Source organism: Convolutriloba macropyga, chromosome 6, assembly GCF_964194025.1.
Source record: "Convolutriloba macropyga chromosome 6, txConMacr16.3, whole genome shotgun sequence".
NCBI classification, from domain to species: Eukaryota; Metazoa; Xenacoelomorpha; order Acoela; family Convolutidae; genus Convolutriloba; species Convolutriloba macropyga.
The window spans coordinates 21,838,230-21,856,646 of record NC_134473.1 but is presented as its reverse complement, the minus strand read 5'-3'; the positions used below and the strand labels follow the sequence as shown (position 1 = coordinate 21,856,646).

The window sequence follows — 18,417 nt, the reverse complement described above, 5'->3', positions numbered from 1 at the left end:
ACAGAAAATAGTCTTCTGACGTACCTCATCATGAATTGACATCAGTCACATGCTCAAAGGCACTAGCAAAAACCAGCTAAACTCAATTTATAAGTCGAGCCAAAATCCTTTCAGAGGCAAAAATGTTTTTAAAATAAATACTTGAAGGCTTTAATTGAAGCCCACAGCCTACGCAATTCTATCCTTCATGCTTAGCTACTGATCCACTAGAGTTGTACACATCATATTTTGGGAGTCTATTGATAAGGAGTAGCCTCGGGAGTCACAAGCTAAAGTCCATTTTTTTTCAAATCTTAAACACAAAAATACGAAAAGCCACAAGGTTAAAGTTACATGTTCTAATGTTATAAAACAAACAAACTATACCTTTCCTTTGAATAAAAACTAAAGCTCAGCATCGGGTTTTCGTAACTTATTTTTTAAAAAATAATAGAATTTTAATGCTTTCAATTTTTTTGTCCCTTGGAACTCGTCCATGTCTTATTTGAACCTCCTCTTCTAAATTTTTTCTCCGATTTTTCCTTTGTTAGAAATCTTGGAAGATTATTCCATTTACGATCGACATTTCGTATCATTGAAATTTGACTCCATTTTGATTTAGAATGTGTCGTAAGAGAAAAATCATATGTACCATAATTTACATTAATTTCAACATCTACGATTATTTTGAATTTTTTTTGGTCTGGAGTTTTTTTTTGTTGGACAATGTTGACAAACCTATTTAATGAGGTTTTGAAGTAATTGAAGTTCTGTTTGTAGTTCGTAATTGAAGTTCTGTTTAGTGAGTATTTGAAGTTTTGCAGTAAGAATTTTATTTTCAAGAAGTAATTTATGAGCAGAGTCCTATTTGATTCAAAAAGGGCAGACTTTTATACCCCATCTAATTTATTTTTTTAGTGTATCAAATGAGTAGGATGGCAAACTTTGGGGAAAAAATAGCACTGAAGTCTAAATGTGACATAACAGGTGATTTAAAGAGATTTATTCGAGCCCTAAATAGTATTTGATTGCGTAACAAAAAAATGATGTGATGGCGAGTGCTATTTTGCTGATAATTTTATCGAGCTGTTTTTGGTAAGTCAACTCTCTATTAAGAATAACTTCTAGATATTTTCATTCATCTGTTGATTTCAATAAACTAATTTTAAATTCCACGCAATTGACAGTTGGCAACTTTTCGTTTTTGAAAACTTTATTTCTGTTGTTCTTTTATTTAGAGTTCACTTGTTTCATATTTTGTTCTGCTTCTATAAATATTTTTCAGCCTTTGCTTTTAAATACTGTACAGTTTTTCGTAATATAGAATTGCTGCAAATCATAAAACTTTTTTTTCCTGTTTCCTCACCGAAATCATTTACATAAAGGATGAATATTAGTGCTCCTGGTACAGTACCTTATGGAACACGTAGATTTTTTTTTACTGTCCAGTCGGATTCAACTATTCCGTTTCTAACACACTGTTTCCTATTAGTAAGAGACGACTTTAAAATGAATCTTGCGTTTTTGCCAAACCATTTTTCTCATTTTGTGCTCGAGTCTATTTCCAGTGAAAATTTCAGATCCTGCCAAAGCATATCTTGTCATTTATTGTCAAACCAAGGTTAAGGACAGCTAACAAACTTGAGGAAATATCTTCTAATAAGCAATATCTGTGGCACAGGTTCTTTTTATACCTAAAATTGGTCGAAGAAATATGACTCTTGTAATACTCATTGGCCCACTACTACAAATTTTCAAACTTTTGATCTCTCTGCTTGCTAAGCGGATAGCGCGTTGCATCTTCTTTGCGCTTCAAACTTTTTGAAGTCAACCCTCGGCTGGTGTTGCTTCTATATTTGTTGTTTAATTTTTATTTGAAGCCTTGGTTTCTTTTATTTCGATCTTTTTGAGGTTACAAACAAACAAAAAATATTTGCCGAATGAATGCTCATCGATTCTGTTCAGAAATCTTCAGAAGCGACTTGTTTTCTTTGACCGAAGTGAACTCAGCTGGTCTATTGTACCTTAGTCTGGGTTGAACAAAAACTCTGAACAATTACTACGACTGGATAATGAAAAATTCAACCGCTGAACGTCTGGTTTACAAGCAAAGGCGCCTTTTGATGCTTTATGATACCAGTTCAATTTAGCGAACAGAATTCGCAACAGAAGTTTTTGAAATTGGTTTTGATGATTTTCGCCACTTTGAAAAGAAACCGAATTTTAATTTGCGTTCTTAAGAGGCTTTGTGGAATTAAATTTCAAGATGACATGTGAATAAGTTGTGATTAACAGATGACAGTCTGTTTTCAGAATTCACAGAATTAATTTAGATTAAAAGTCAAAATTATTTTGATGTTAAATTTGAGAAACCAGAAGGCAGCCTCCACAGACCTCCTACCAGCTTTGTAAAATTGTCTTTTTGCTGCTTCAGAACTGCTGCCGCTATATTTTGTTGAAAAATTGTGAGTAATGGATCTGTTTTTTTTTTAAATACTTTTGACAGCTTTTGCTTTTTCTCTGCAAAAAATATTATCATATAAGCGCAACAGATCATTTTAATTTGAGATACCGTATTGAAACCAATTTTGTAGAAGAACATTAAAGAACAGCATAAATATTAAAATAAATGCTTTTAATCTGAAAAATGACTTCGAACTGCAAAAGCTATATTCTTTTTTGCAGTCCACTCGAAGTGAAAAATAGTATCAGAAATATTTGAAAGAACACCCAAATGGGGTTGAACAAATTGCACCGTTGATATACTTTACCGACAAACGCAATTAAAGAAACATAAAAAAAAACAATTATTACATTTATACTTAAACATATCCCTATTCACATTTTTAGATATATAAAGCTGACACAGCGCAAGTTTTTGCAGAATGATGTCACCGTTGCTGTACTTACTGGGCTCACTGCTACTTGTTAAGATACGAGCACAGGCGGGCGTTGACTTGGATCCTACTCAATGTCGTCCTGGCATGATCAAAATATCAGGTACTGATTGAATTTTTACAAAAAAAACAAGCTTCAGGCATTACGATCTGCCTGGAATATAGCAGATGAGGGTTAGCTTGGCCTGAACTCAGAACATTTGTCACATGGAGAGAAAACTTGAGACAAATTTGCCTCAAAGAGGCTTGGCAATTTCCCTGCTAAAAATTGGACTAAAGAGTGTAATCATAAGGAATTGTTAAGGGTGTAATAAGAGAGGAGTAAAGAGTGCAAAGAGTTTTAAAATGCGTAATTTCTTCAAAATCACTCTCACACTCTTTTTCCTGCTACTTAGGAGTGAAAATTGCTTCGTACCCTTATTCTCGCTTAATAACTGTGGAGTACGGATGGACACCTCGGCCCGGGTTGTTGATGTGAACTTTAGCTGCAGTTTAAGAAGCACAAAGGATTATACGTCATAAAACAGATGGTACATAAAGCTCTTTTCCCACTCATCAAAAATAATATCTAAATTGTCTGCAGAGATGGACTGCTTTTTAAAATGTGGTTCATTTTTTGTTAATTTAACTTTGATAGATTCTTATAAAAGGACAGATGTCCAAGTAAATAAAGTTCATACCAGAAAAAAAAACAAATATTTCAAGCAAACAACAATTTTTACACAAAAAACAAATCAAAATGAGTGCAAAATGAGCTCAAAATTTTAAAAGTTAACTCAACTCAACACTAACTTAGAAATCTAAATTGAGAATACCAAACCAAATCAAATCCAAAGTGAAGTAATTCATATTTGCCCTTGGAACTTATCACAAGGTTTTCTATCAATTTAGTTATAAATTCATATAATCAAGTATATGTTGAAATGACAACAGAAAAATTATTGAAAAAAATTCATTTTTTGGAAATATTGGTGCTAACTAAAAGCAATTTCAGAGTAAATTCCAGAAAATCCAAGGAGCAGATTTTGGAAAAGATGTTAGTAAGTCGAATGAACACATTCAGAATTTTCACTTATGCCTCCTGAGAAAATTGGACTCATCAGCAGTCGTAAAAAATCGATAAGTTCAATTTAAAAAAAGACTAATGTAGCAAATAAAACGAAATTGAAAAGACAAATGATAAATTAAACTTAAAAAGACTCCAAATATTTACAAAAGTAAAAAGTGTCATATTAACATCGATGAATAGAAGCCAATTGAATGAAAATTAAAGGTTCATATTTTCTCAAGGATCATTCAGAAATAATTTAGATTGAACGCCAAAATAACAAAAAGTATCAAGAAAAACCCCGAGAACTGAAAATTCATTTATGTGTTTTTTAATTTGTCAGTTTTCAAGTCAGGCCAATATGAGATTCTTGTATTTTTTTCTGCAACAAATGATATCTTTCTTTATTCAGACTGGAACAACCCTACAAAAAACAACACCATAAGACAAAACTCCAAACTTTTTCCAAAACAAATACTTTTTAAGTATGGAATGCCATTGCAGCACTTTGTAGCATTATCATACCTCATTAGAATGTCACAGAAACCTCTCATTTTAGTAAAATTGAAATATATGAACAAAAAATAAACAAATTTTACCAAATTTTAATTAAAACACAGTGTCAAAGAAGACAAAATTATTAGTTGCCCGCAGCCTTCTTCGGAGATCAGCTGCTATTCAGCACTAATAGACAATCAGTGGAACATTTAAAATCTGAACTTCATCTTATTTTATTTAATTGTGATTTATTCCTAGAAAAAAATATAAGTGTACACAAAAAAGCCTTCTTTAAAAGTGAGATCTGTTTTCTTCATTTTACTAGAATGAACACTAAAGCAAACAGAGAGATATTAAATGAATCAGATGTAATTCACTTTCACATATTTTAGATAGATAAATTTATCAAGTAAGCAGAAAATAAAAAAATATCCCGGTTTCTATCAATTTAGCTCTCAAAATCACATAAAGCCACTTACACAAAAAATGAAGAAAAAAACCCTGAGTAAAATTCCCTTTTCTTGAAAATTTTTGTGTTGAAATTTGAAAGTCAATTACAACCTGACAAAAAATATCAAAAACTAAATTACTACAAAAAAGCGCGCGCGTTTGAGCATGACGCAGCTCCAGTTTATTTATAGCAAATGAAAACAACCAACGGCTGGTTGAAGTTAAACTAAAAACCATACCGAAGGGTTACTTGAGCTTAATCTATGAACCAAACTGTGCTATTGTTCTGATTTTTGAAAATTCATTTGTGTGTAACCTAGTGGTCGGTGGCAGAACAAATATCGCTGCATTAGTCTAAAAAAAACTCCTTTTTTTGTAATTGCATGCAAAAGAGCTGACCTTATAAAGTGCCGACGTTAGAAAGCGCTGAAATCTGAAATGATTTTAAATGAGCCGAATGCAGTAAATTGCCCTTAACTAACCTGAAGTCATACCCAGTTACTATGAAAGAAGTTTTTTGGGGTAAATTGATCTCATGTTCTGTTAAAAACAGAATAAACAGAACGATCTCAACCATAAACTGCATATAAAGAAATTTGAAAAGCATTTGATATTTGTTGCTTCCGAATTGTGGGATTTAACTGTTGAAATAATAATGAATTTTTTTTTCAAATACATATCGAGTAATTCACTTAATGATTACACAAACAATTTACAATCAAGAAGTTATATGCATTTGGGGAGAACATCAAATAGGTCAATGGACCTGTCAGAGTGATGTCTCCTCTGGAAAAATTTGAGCTTCATCATTTTTGTTCTATCATCGACAACCTCACAATAAAAATGGCTTTTTCCCAAGAACATCAAGTTAGTCAGTGTTTATAATCAAGGAAAGTATATTTAGAAAAGACCATGAGAAAACAAACAACTACCAAAAAACATTTACCAACTCGCTACCACCTAGAATAAAGTTATCCTTAAAATCATGAACTAGCTTTTCTAACTGATTGCTGCTTCAAATTGCTGCATAAAATTGCTGCTTCAATACTGGAATGCTCTCAAAGTCAAGTCCGGGAACTGAGCCATTTGTTGCGGGGCAAAACCGACAAAATATGTTTACAATGTCTAATTTTGGAAATATATAGTTTTGTAAACAGCGGAACTGCGAAGCAGGAAATGCAAAAGAAACAGATTAAAACGGTTTCACAAATGCTTGGTTTCACATATCACGCCCTCAGTTGATTTTCGTTTGAAACAGAAAGCTTTCTGTTACAGAAATGAAAAATGTGAGTATAAAAAATACAAAAAAAAGAAAATTCCGGAACTGTAGAGCTAGTTCTCTCTCTCTCTCTCAATAAATCTGAAGGACAAAGAAGTTAAAATTTTTGGGAGGTCAAGTTGAAGAATACCACCGAAATTAACCTAATAAAAATCTTTTTTTTTGGCATTTTTGTTATAGTAAGCAGGTCTCAGATTATTTAAAACATTGCTTTTACCTAATTTAATTAACGTTCGCTATTTTTCATTTCAAGTACAATGCAGCAAATGAACGACGATCATAATAGTATCTGTATAGAAACACGTTGCTCAGTTTCGAACAATGGTTAATAACAATTGAAGCTGAAAGACATTTCCGATTATTTTGGAAACTGATAAGAACAGCCAGCATAAGTATAGTATAAAGGAAAAAATACGATTACCAAAAGAACTACTCTCGTTGAATATTTCTCTCAAACACTAAGTAAACATTATCTGCGCATTTTTTGAAATGTTATGTTCCTAGATTTAGAGTGACACGAAACATCATTGGATCAACACATACGGTCAGTATGGTTTAAAAGTCATGCACAGTGAAGTAATAAAATCTGGAGTTCTGGGGGAGCGTACTTAGCATTTTAATTTTTTCCCTTTACAGGAAAAAACATTTGAGTTCATTTTGTTCTCTCGCTTCAGCCATCAAATACAGAATAGACTGATCCATAATTTAATTTGTCTTCCTGTTAATAAACTTTTTAAATCGTACAAAGTGCAATCTAATACTTAAAAAAACACTTAGCTGGAACTAGTAAATTTCTATTACTGGTAGAACCAATACACGGAAAACTTAGCCTGAAAACCGACCTTTTGAATTTTTTAAATTACATAGGACCTAATTCTTTAAAAAAACTAAACTCTCTTAAGACCCTTCATATGTAGTGTTGCTAGTAAACTATTTTTCCGAAGCTAGTACTTATGAAAGTCGCGTTTTAAAATTTTGTCGATCAATCTTTCTTTAATTTGTCTAACTCTCAAATTAAAGTTAAATTAATGGAAAAATCGAGTGTTTTTTTTCGACAATTTTCTTAACAATCAAAGCGAAAACCCGCGAATTATCTATAACAGATTATGCTGTAGTCTTATATTTTTCAATTGGTGACACGTGTTCATTTTATGCTCAGTTGAAAAAAATTATTGGCCTCATCCATTAAGTGGTATTCAATAGAATGAAACCGAAAACCAAATCTCACCAATATTGATTAGTTTTGAAACGGTTTTAAATTGATTCGATGATTGTTTGGTGTTAATTTATTTTGATTCTGACAGTTTCAATTTTTTACTTAAATTTAAACGCAAAAGGTCTTCAATACAGAAATGAAAAATAAGTAAAGGTGACAGTAATAAAAACAAATTCAAAAAAAACTTAATTAGGGAACACTGAAAAAGCTGATAGTTGCCTTTTCTGAAAACGCTTGCGTCAGTTTTGTTCAAAAGAATCAGTTTTGTTTAAAAATCAAAAAAGTGGTCATTTAATTCCACCTTCATTTCTATTTCTGTTTCATATTGCGCAGAAAAACGGAACCGTTTTAAATTTCTCAGAAAATTTAGGCAAAATATATGTAGTGGTTTTGGACTTTTATAGGGACTTAATTTATAGGGACTGAGAGTTAAAAACGGTGTTACTTTCTTCATTTGAAACGCATTACATGTAGAGCTAAAATGGTGGCACTTAACAAGCAAAGCAAATTGATTTGGCAAGAAAAAAAATTCGAGCTCGGTGAAAAATTGCAAATTTTTATTTAAATGCGTACGGCATTTGCAGTTGTCTATTAAAATATTATCGGTCTCCGACTGTGAAACTTAAACCACCACACCTCGGGCTTTTGAAACTAAAGGCAGAAAAATCCAAATTTTCTGAAAATGCTTTATAATTTTTAAATAAAAATTTTAACAGGCAGGTAAAGTATTTTTGAAAAAAAAAAGACTTGGTACGGTCGCTAGAAGGAAAAAAACAGAGAACTTTTGTCGTGTCTCGTTTCAATTTTTGTTTTCATAGGGTGATACTCACTTGCATATCAGAATTTCAACTTTTTTATTAAAAGTTTTAACATTAAAGTTTTCACTCTACTGGGAACGAAAAAAAGTAATTTTAGGGGCAAATTTTAAAAAGTTAGACCATTCATCCCATTGATCGATATTTAGCGCTTAGTTTTTGATGGTAATGGCAATACAAATTTGAGTGTGAGAAATGTAGAAATTTTTGTCTGATAGTTCAAATTTAACATTTTTGCTCAATACTTTTTCAGGTGCTACCCCGGAGTCCTGTTACTCAATGCGTCAAGTGTCGGAGGGCACAGCGAACAGGACAGAGGCTGCGATCTACTGTGGGGAGGAGTTCCAAAGTACCTTACCGACTCCAAAGACCATGGAAGAGATCGCTGCTATCAATGTCTATGTCATTGGTCAGGGTGTACCAAGGAACAGCATCCCAGGTTACCATTATAAACTGTCCCTACTACCAGTGAATAGGACAGCCGCAAATATATTAATGTCTGAATAGTCAAAACTATTTTTTCTCGGAGCTTGTTATTAGAAGCAAATTTCGGCCTCGTGTCTCAATGGCTGAGAGTTCAAATGATCCTTTATCTTGGGTCGACCTACAATCTGTTTACAGTCAGCTCAAGGAGCCAATCCCTAATTTTTACGAGCCGATTTCCCAGCTGAAGTTTACTGTTTTAAGACCAATGTTTCATCATTCACGCGCACGCTTTCAGGTTACTTCTGTCAGTACAAGCGAAAGAGGGCAGCCCCACTCGTCTATGGACCTGGCACTGACTTCCCGACTCTGGCAGATGTGCTGGCAGTTAGGAGGGACAAAGACCTGTATGTGAGCAATTTTCCAGTTGAGGAGGTGATGCCACATGCACTCTGGGGTAATAGACAGCCGGGGGAGAAAACAGACGCACGTGATGAAATGTGTGTGGCTAGGAAGAAACCTGGGAAAACAAATTACAAGGTAAACTCGGCCGATTTTTCGGGTTCCTGAAATGTCGATAAGGAATGTTTTTTTATCTTTCAATAACTCCAATTAATCCAGTTTCTGAAGGAAGAAATTTGCATCTGATATTCATTTGATGCTCGGTTGCTTGACTGAGACAGTTTTGGCTCAACAATTTCAGGTGAGGCTAACGACGACGCAGTGACGCCCGATCGAAAGAAATAGGTTATGAATAAAATGCCTAGAAAAAATGGATAATTGTAGCGCCATGGTGTTGGATTCCCTCTTAACAGAAGCACGAGTATACATGCGAGGGAAGACATAAGTTAATAAAAAAGCGACTATGCAAGAAGCAGAGCACGCAATTGTAAATTTCATGCTTTATGCATAACTTTTGGCAGAGTGAAAGATTAATTGCTGAGAAAAATTGTCAAATTGTTTTTTAGAACAGATTTGTAGTTTTGCTCGAAAGTTACAGCAAACACGGTGAACCGATACACTTTGTCCAGACATTTAGATTTTTTAATGAAACTTGTAATACTTTTTCTAAACTTTTCAAAGTCTCACACAGCTAATTCGTGATCACATGTCTTGTTTTGATGATATCTTCAGTGTTATCCCTTACTACAACATGGTACCAAAAAGCTACGTACAGCATGATTTCTGCTTTTAAAGCATGATTCGTGCATGATAAGCACTAGCAGGGCCGCAAAATCATCACAAGAAATTAATTTGAAGGAAAAGAAGGTTTTAAAGAAATTAAGATTTCTGCTTCGAGCCAACTGAAATCGAACCCCTGTCCCTCGTTTAACAGCCATAGATCTTAATACTTACGCAACCGATGCGTACTGTATTTGTCTAATGCCCTATCTACATCAGCAAAATTCTGGACAATGGCATTTGTGAGTCGCTGGTTTTTGCTATGCCGCATGCCTAAAAAGTTGAGCAGATTAGGAGTTTCAGAATGACAAAAAGGCGCGTCTCAAAACGCATGCATTATGCTAGGCTGCATCATTGAGACCTTTAAATCATGTCAAGATAGGAGTGCTGTTAACCATTGTGCTCAAGTACGACTGATGTTTAATATAACAGAGGAAGATTAGTCAACACAACTAGAAATGCTCATACTTAATTTAAGCAACTTTTTGGATAATGGTAATAGAACCGCAAATCAACAGCTATATAAAAATTCAACCTGTGCGTAACCAAAAAAAGCCGTGGAAGAGAGAGACAGCTGACTGATTTTTTCAATTCACTCTGTCTGTAGATCTTTGATATATACGGTTTTGACCCACCCTTTATCGGGGGACCAAATTCTCAATTTTGCGCAATCGTTATGTGCAGCGTACAAAATTGTGAGAGAATGAAAAAAAGAAGAAAAAAAACGAGAGACTGAGAGAAAGAGGAGGAAATAAATAGAGAAAGAAACAAAGGGTGTGAGAGATAAAGGAGAGAGAAAATGGGAAAAAGGAGAGAGAGGAGAAACAAAATCATAATCAAACACAAACACACACACAGAGAGAAAGATAGATAGGATGAGAGAGAGAAACAAAGCAAGAAAGAGAGAGAAAAATAAAGAAAAAATGAAAGCAAGAAAAGGAACAAAGGCAGACGAGAAATATAAAGAGAGAAAAGAAAGAGATAGAGAAAGATAGAGAGAGTTGGGAAAAAAAGGAATAAAGAAGAAAAAGTGTGAAGAATGATTTCTCAAAAAATCATTCGATCATAAATAAAACAAAAACAAAATCATCCATTTCTACGAAAAATTTCCGTTATAAATGAAATTCAACAACCACAGAAGATCAAGAGACAGGGAAGAAGAATTGCTACAAAGAAAAAATATTAACCATTGTCAACACCCCCCAAACATACACACACTAGGGTTCACAAAATAACGAAATTTGCTCTCGAACGCCAGGCAGTATGGTGTAGAATAGAAATTTTAACTGATACAAAAAAGAAGGTACTCAAAAAAGATTTCGAAACAACAACCCTGCTATGTTATTAGCGTTCCTCCATTTTTAACTGCGCTATAAAAGCTACTAATCCCGTTTTTTCGCGATCACTTTTAGGTTAACAATAAAGGTATTTCAGATTGAGAGTAATTGAGAGCAAGCAAAAATCATAAATAAAGCGCGAAAAACTAATTTGGAAGAAAATGAAGACTATTCTAGAAAAGCGCGGAAACTGTAAGGCTAAAATTTTGCAAAAGAACATACACAAGTTCGTTCGAGAGCATTTCGTTCGAGAGCAATTCAAATGCACGAAGAACGCAGGACAGTAAATCCTCCCTCTGGGCGAGCATACTTTCAAGCCCTCATAACCTGATGGTAACCGCACCTAACTAAAAGTTATTTGTCCCGGGTTTGGTTCTCATCGATCTTTTTTGAGGTTTTATGTCATTGAACCTTCTCTAGGTGTTCAGTTAACCATGCTGCTCGATGCGGCTCTTGAGCACGTGCTCCTAAAGACCCTTAAACATGCAGAAAATTTTCCCCAAAGATAGAGCACACGCGTTTCATAAAACAATTAAACTCGCAAAAATTTCTCCCGAACGCTAGGCAGCAAGGTCTAGATGATAGATTTTCATGGCCATAAAACGGAAGGTACACTACACGGGTTCGAAACCATGACCCTCTGATTAGCAGTCCTCAAACTTATCAACTGCATAATAATCACTACTAACCACCGTTTCCAGGAGCAATTTTTTGTTACAATAAACATATTTCATACCGAGAGCAACTGTGATCCAGCAAAGAAGCGTGAACAATGAACTCATTTGAGAGCAATTCAAATGACGTTATACGCAGGACAGTAAGTCCTCCCTCTGGGCGAGCATAATTTCAAGCTTTCATAGCCTTGTGGCACCCAGACTTGACTAACAGGCCTTTTTTCCCGGGTTGGGTTCTCACTCATCTACTTTAAACCTTTTAAGTCATTGACTTCTCTCGATATGTTCGCTTAACCATGCTGCCCAATGCGCCTCTAAAGCATGCACGCCGAAAGGCCCCTTAAAAATGCGTAAATTTGACGCTTAAAAATGTTGCCTTATGATGTCATACAATTAAAGTATAGAGGGTTTGCACAAAGGCGTTAAAAAAGGTGTGAAATTTAGAAGTATTAGGAGAAATTTCGTTCTCACTTTCTCCGCTTTTAACAAAAAAGATGGTTAAACGGCTTTGTTGTTTCAATGTTTGCCAATTTGTTACCCAATGCGCTACGAGATGTTGAATTATCATTGTATAAAAACAGAAACGACTCAACTTGAAATCAAGATCCAGTGCACAGTAAGAACACAAACGTTACATGAAAAATAATAGTTTTGAGGCACAAAAATTGGGCGGAAGACCCCCAAAATTGTCGCAAAAAAATCAGAAAAAAAGTTAATTACCAATGTTTTGAAAGATCCCAAAACCTCACTGGAGCGCATTAGAAGGGCTCATAAAACTTTCTCATGCTACGATACTAGTTCCATAGGTACAGTTAGACGACTTCTCGAAAAAACATGGCGTCTTTTTAACAAATGCGGCAAAAAAGTTAGTTTGAAGAAGAAAATTAAGTATTTTCGTTCACAATGATGCATCAAAATGCTCAAAAAGCTTTTTGCGATCTGACAGAATGTTGTTTTTGCTAATGAAACAAGTATTTGCATCTACAGCGACGGAATTGTCAAGAATTTTTTGAGGAAATGAAACGAGGTTTCTCGAAAAAGGAACACAAAAAATTTGAGTTCTGACATACGATTATCATTAAAGGGGTGTATTAAAATCAAATGACTGGAAATTGGTTGTGAAGTGTTCAAACAAGGTAAACGCTGTCGGTTATTTGAAATTTTTTTTAAATTACGAAGAAAAAATGCATTTCCTGGACATTATTTTCCAACAAGACGATGCCCCTGCGCATAAATCGAAGATTATCGGCAATTTGTTCCAAGAAAACGAGTGAAAGGTACTGGAATGGCCAGCATACAGTTCAGTTCTGAATTCTATTGAAAATATATGGGCGATTATGAGGCAACAATTACGAAAACAAAAAATTTTTTCGGAAAATTCAGAAGAAAAATTGTACGAAATTTGGAAGGAAATTGACGCAAACGTCGAGAGAAAACTGTATGAAAACTATACAAACCGTTTGCTAGACGTTAAAAACAGCTAAAAGTGTAATGACGCGTTATTAGAGAACAAATTTGAACTCAAATTTTTTTATTATTTGATGTTTGTATTGCTTTTTAAGAAATCTTTTGGTATACATAGTTTTTTGGTACCATAATGTATGTCGATATTGCCAGAAATAAAGGGCGCGTAACTGTGCTCTAATTTTTAAGGCAGTTCCTTCTATTAACCATAGGCGAGAGCTTTTCAAAACCGACCTCTCAAACGCCTAATTTAAGAGTAATTTTTTTCTTTGTTTCAATTTAAGAAAACTCGTTGAAAATGTGTTTCACGAGTTGAAATTGGGCATTTGCTTGAAAATTTAGAACCGAAATCCAAAAATTAACGTGAGTAGTGCATGTATAGTTACGAGCCATAATTTCCTCAAAAAATATAATCCGCAAAAGCAAAATCCGATCGTCAGTGTATTCCGAGATTAATTGAAGTGATTACAGAGCCGTCAGTGAAATTCGAGATTAAAAGAACTAATTAAGGAAACAATACAAGCAACTGAATCTAGGAAACAAACCCTACAGAAAACACCAGATAAATTTAGATAGGTAACGAACCCCAACGGGAAAAAACACTTTTAATTTGAATTTTCGTTGTGATAATTTGTTCGGTTTTGAAAGTTTCATATCAAGTCCCACGGGCCACTGAAGCATGGCCGTAGCCCAAAGGGCATGATCAAACGCGTTAAATGCATAGGTCTTTAAAAGTTATGTGGTGGTTTACTCCCTATCAAAAAATTAAGTAGTTTTTTTTTCCGAAAACACATGAACCTATAAGCAAAAAACGCGGGTTCCGAAGCCAATAACCAAAACTTTTAGGCTTGAAAATGGATATTAATTTAAATATGTATTGACGTTATTTTAATAGTCACACTTCATCAGAGAATTAAAAGGTTGGTCGGCAAAAAATGGTCCCATACTGAAAATGTAATTTTTTGTCCTCTGTTGATCAATAGACTACAATCAAGAACTTGCACTAAAACATAGGACATCAATTTGACGAAAATTTGACAAATAACACCGCCTCGAATTAAAAACCAACCATCTCCCAATGAGAACAATTTGATGTCAGATGTTGAATAATATACTACAATTTGAAAAATGGAAAAAATTACTGAAGAGGACTTTACGTCAAAGAAAGCAAATGCAAAAATATAAGGATAATATTTGCAGAAACGTCAGCCACTTCCCAATGAGATCAATTTTTTGTCCTATGTTGATCAATAAAATATAATTTTAGGACCTGAACATTGATCAAAAGAATATTTTTATAACAGAAACACAGATTACCAGATTACAAGCCTTTTTTGACGAAGATTCTCTATTCTCATGAAAAACTCATTGTTTGACAGATCTTCATCTTCATAGTAATCTTAGTGCATCTTGAATCCCGTTTCAAATTGAATCAAATTAAAGTTAATGACTATTAAGGAAAAAAATTGAAAACCAGCTGTGAGCAAATACTTTAAATGCCCTGAGTAAGAAGTCTTTCCTCAAATGTTAGAAGCTGGAATTGAGTTGCATAGCTGGAATACTTAGCAGGAGTTTATGAATTTTTCAAAGTTTCAAATAGAAAATAAACCGCTTTGAATTTTGGTCGTGATAATTTCTTCGGTTGTGATAGTTTTATATCAAATCCTATGGGCCGCTAAGGCATGGCCGTATCCCGCGCAACATGGCCAAAAGCGCTAGATGCACAGTTCGTTTAAAGTAAAGGCGGCAGTTTATTTCTTATCTAAAATTAAGTGATTTTTTCCGTGAGCTTTTTCCGAAACCACTGGAAACTATGAGCAAAAAAAACTCGGGTTCCGAAGCCAATAACCAAATCTTTTAGACTTGAAAAGAGATCTTAGAATAAATAAGTAATGAAGTTGGTTTAATAGTTCCACTTCATTGGAGATTTAGAAGGAGGCCCGGCAAAATATGGTCCTATTCCGAAAATATTATTTTCTGTCACATGTTGATCAATACACTACAGTTTGAAAAATGAAAAATTTCAAGGCCTTAATACTGAAGAAGACTTTATGTCAAAAAGTGGAAAAATATAAGGAAGTGTTTGCTGAAAAGTCAGTCACTTCCCAATGAGAATGTTCTTTGTTCCATGTTGATAAAAACAATACAATTTTAGGACCAGAATATTGATCAAAAAGATCCATTTTTATAACAGGAACAGATATTACAAGCCTTTGTTCGAAGCAGATTCTCTAGTCTCACGAAAAACTTAGTGCATGACAATTCTTCATCTTCGCAGTAATCTCAGTGCATGTCGAAGCCCGTCTTAAGTTAAATCAAATTGCAGTCAAGGACTATGTAGGAAAAAGTTTTTAAAAACAAAATGTGAGCAAATTCTGCAAAAGCCCTGAGCAAGAAGTCCTTCCCCAAGAACTAGAAGCTGAAATACTTTTCAGGAACTTATGAACTCTTGAAAACTATAGTTAAGTTAAAACCAAAATTGATGCACAATTGGATTTATCCGGTTACACTTTCGAAATTTTCAAAAAAATCCTCATTTGAATGTCATCATTTTTAGAGATCTCAAAGCGGGAATATAAATGAAAAATTGGTGGGCAGAATGTTTTGGTAGGTAAACTCCGACACCATTTTCTAAAATGCCAATATGTAATTAGCTATGGCCATGCTGGTGAAAATTGTATTTTCGAAACACTATCGAAAGCTTTGTAAGTTCTGCATTTGACGTCATTTCAAGATCAAAAATCTTCATCACTATCGCGCCGAGATATTCTAAATCGAGATAATTAAAGTACCCACTCGCATAGCACTTGCATTTGATAACCGGTAAGCATTGAGAAACAAGGCAAAACTAACCTCGTCCTCCCAGGCGCACGTGCTACTTTTTACATAGTAACGGTCTATATGAGAACATATAATTTGTAACGGGAGGGGGTTTAAAAAGAATAGACACAAATAAGCACACTAATCAAATCGCGGCACATTCAGTTCTGAAAGAGGATATTTAAGATATATTATGAAACATTCCCAATTGAATCAAAACTAAGCGATTGATTTCTTCGAACTGTCGAACATTTTAGGGTCTGGACGACTACGTGTGTGAAGGCGGGACGGACCACTACGTAGTGTGTGAACAGACTTTGGTATTCCGAGAACTTCTGGCCGGCCCTAGAGGTCAAGGGAGTCCAGCATTTGCCGATCTACTTGCACAGCTGCAACAGCAACCATAAAATCAAAGAATGGATATAGTTACGATCATCATTATGGCTACGAAAAACGTATGACTGTGACACAGACATCTGAAACAGGAATCAAGACTACTAGTAATAGAAACGCCAGATATCATCTTTCAGAAATATTATGGGGCAATATAAAAATATCTCTGCTTGAAGAAGTTATCTAATTAATGTTCGGGTTTGTGATCTTGGTCAACACTACTCTATTTCTATAATGCATTATGTTGGCTCGTTTTAAAAAGATGGTTGAAAAATATCCAACTTTTTGGAGTCGATTAGTGGCATTTAGTGTTAGAGGGAAAGCGGTCTAGGCATCACAAATATTGATCAGGTTTTTAAGATAAATTTAAAATTATAACTCGCAAGAGTAGATTATAACGAAAAGGTAGGTATGATTATGAGCCTAGCAAAAAACATTACAGTTCCGCATTTGACAGCCTACAACGCATGACATCACGGCTTTGAAGAAAAATCAAGCACAGACGCTTGCGTCAGCAAAAATTTTACGTTTTCAGGAGGCACACGCAGCCAAAGTACTTGCTTTTTTAAACACAATTTTTGACAAATAGGGGAGCATTGAAAAACTGCTAGAAAAAGGATGCATCATAAATATTATCATAAACCTAAATGAAATCCGTAAAAACGCGTAAAAGTCTCTAATAGTAACTTCATTTTAAAAAGATCTAATATTGTCCCTGACTGTAGAATTTTCAATTTTTCTCGTTAAAAGGATTCGAGTGAGATACTGGCTAGCACAAACCTCAATTAAAATTTCTAAAAAATGTTTGCTTGTTCGTATTGTTGTTAGGACTGTACTGATTTACACCCACAAATGTTGCTCCCTCGATTGCCTGAATACTTCAATCCGGATAATTGAATTAAAAATCGTAACACCAGCCACTAGTAGTGTAATAGACAGAATGCAATAAATGCAATAAATGAAGCTAACAATTAGAATCAAATATTTTTATGTAACGCTAAATTAAGACCCTCACTTCATCCAGGTCTATTCGACCAATCTATATCTATCAGTATCAGATTCAGATAATCAACCGCTTGACTATAGAAAAAAAAGATTCCATCAATTTCTGCCACCCAGTAGATCTGCTATCGGCCAGACTTTTAGGACCTTCTCCATATTTTGTTTGTTAACTTTACAGATTTAGTAATTCCAACCAAGCAACTCCGTTCCTTAACAAAGCACTTAATAAATAACAAATATTTCCAACTGCTCTGTCTGATCGTTTCTCTCCCTCTCCACTCTCTCGGCATTTTCTTTTGCATAAAGGTACTCAACGTTGTCAAATTTTATCAGCAGTAAGTAACGTGTCGTTTCGATTAGAACATATAGACGCAACGCATAAGAGCATTAATGGGCGTACGAGTTTGATCACTGTTTGTAGCAATTAGGTAACATACTTAGGTACCTATTTGCTAAAAGTACCGGAACTCCGTTGACAAAATTGTTGCGTTAGTTTCCGGATTAAGAAAAACTCACTTTACATGCTCACGAATCTCATGCAGCAACATACATGCTTTTATTTACTTTTAAATTGCACTTATGGTTACTCGTCTGATCTATCTATGTGTGCATTTTCTTTCCCTTATGATAAAGTAAGGCCTGTTTTTTGCATAATCTTTTTAAAATTTCCTCAAGAATAACAATGATAGGGAAGTTCGGTAAATCCTTACGTCTTTTGGAGGGTTTTCACCATCGGTAACACGTCGGTAGTAGTAGTATTCTGTTCAGTTTATATTTTTAAGGTGTGAGTTTTTAAGTAACTTTTTCTCTAATGAGGTAGCAATATATGCAAGCATCGTTTCTTTAAAATGGAATTTACATACTTAATTAGAACGGAAAGAACTCGTTGCACTTTTTGTTGAAACAATATTTTTCGAAGCTCTAATAGCTTACTTTTGAT

The 18,417-nt window shown here is 34.4% G+C and overlaps 1 protein-coding gene across 2 annotated transcripts; it reads left to right on the top strand.

The window, feature by feature from the left end:
• Window positions 1-2,172: 2,172 nt before the first annotated feature.
• On the top strand, window positions 2,173-16,751 carry LOC142340862 (uncharacterized). Of its 2 annotated transcripts, none has more exons than XM_075391609.1 (5): window positions 2,173-2,387; window positions 2,830-2,979; window positions 8,436-8,621; window positions 8,904-9,145; window positions 16,340-16,751. In XM_075391609.1, the coding sequence occupies exons 2-5, from the start codon at window positions 2,865-2,867 to the stop codon at window positions 16,487-16,489; spliced, it is 693 nt and encodes a 230-aa protein (XP_075247724.1). In that variant the 5' UTR covers window positions 2,173-2,387; window positions 2,830-2,864; the 3' UTR covers window positions 16,490-16,751. The 2 variants fall into 2 exon arrangements, with proteins under 2 accessions (XP_075247724.1, XP_075247723.1); XM_075391608.1 differs by having other exon boundaries at window positions 2,173-2,444.
• Window positions 16,752-18,417: the final 1,666 nt, after the last annotated feature.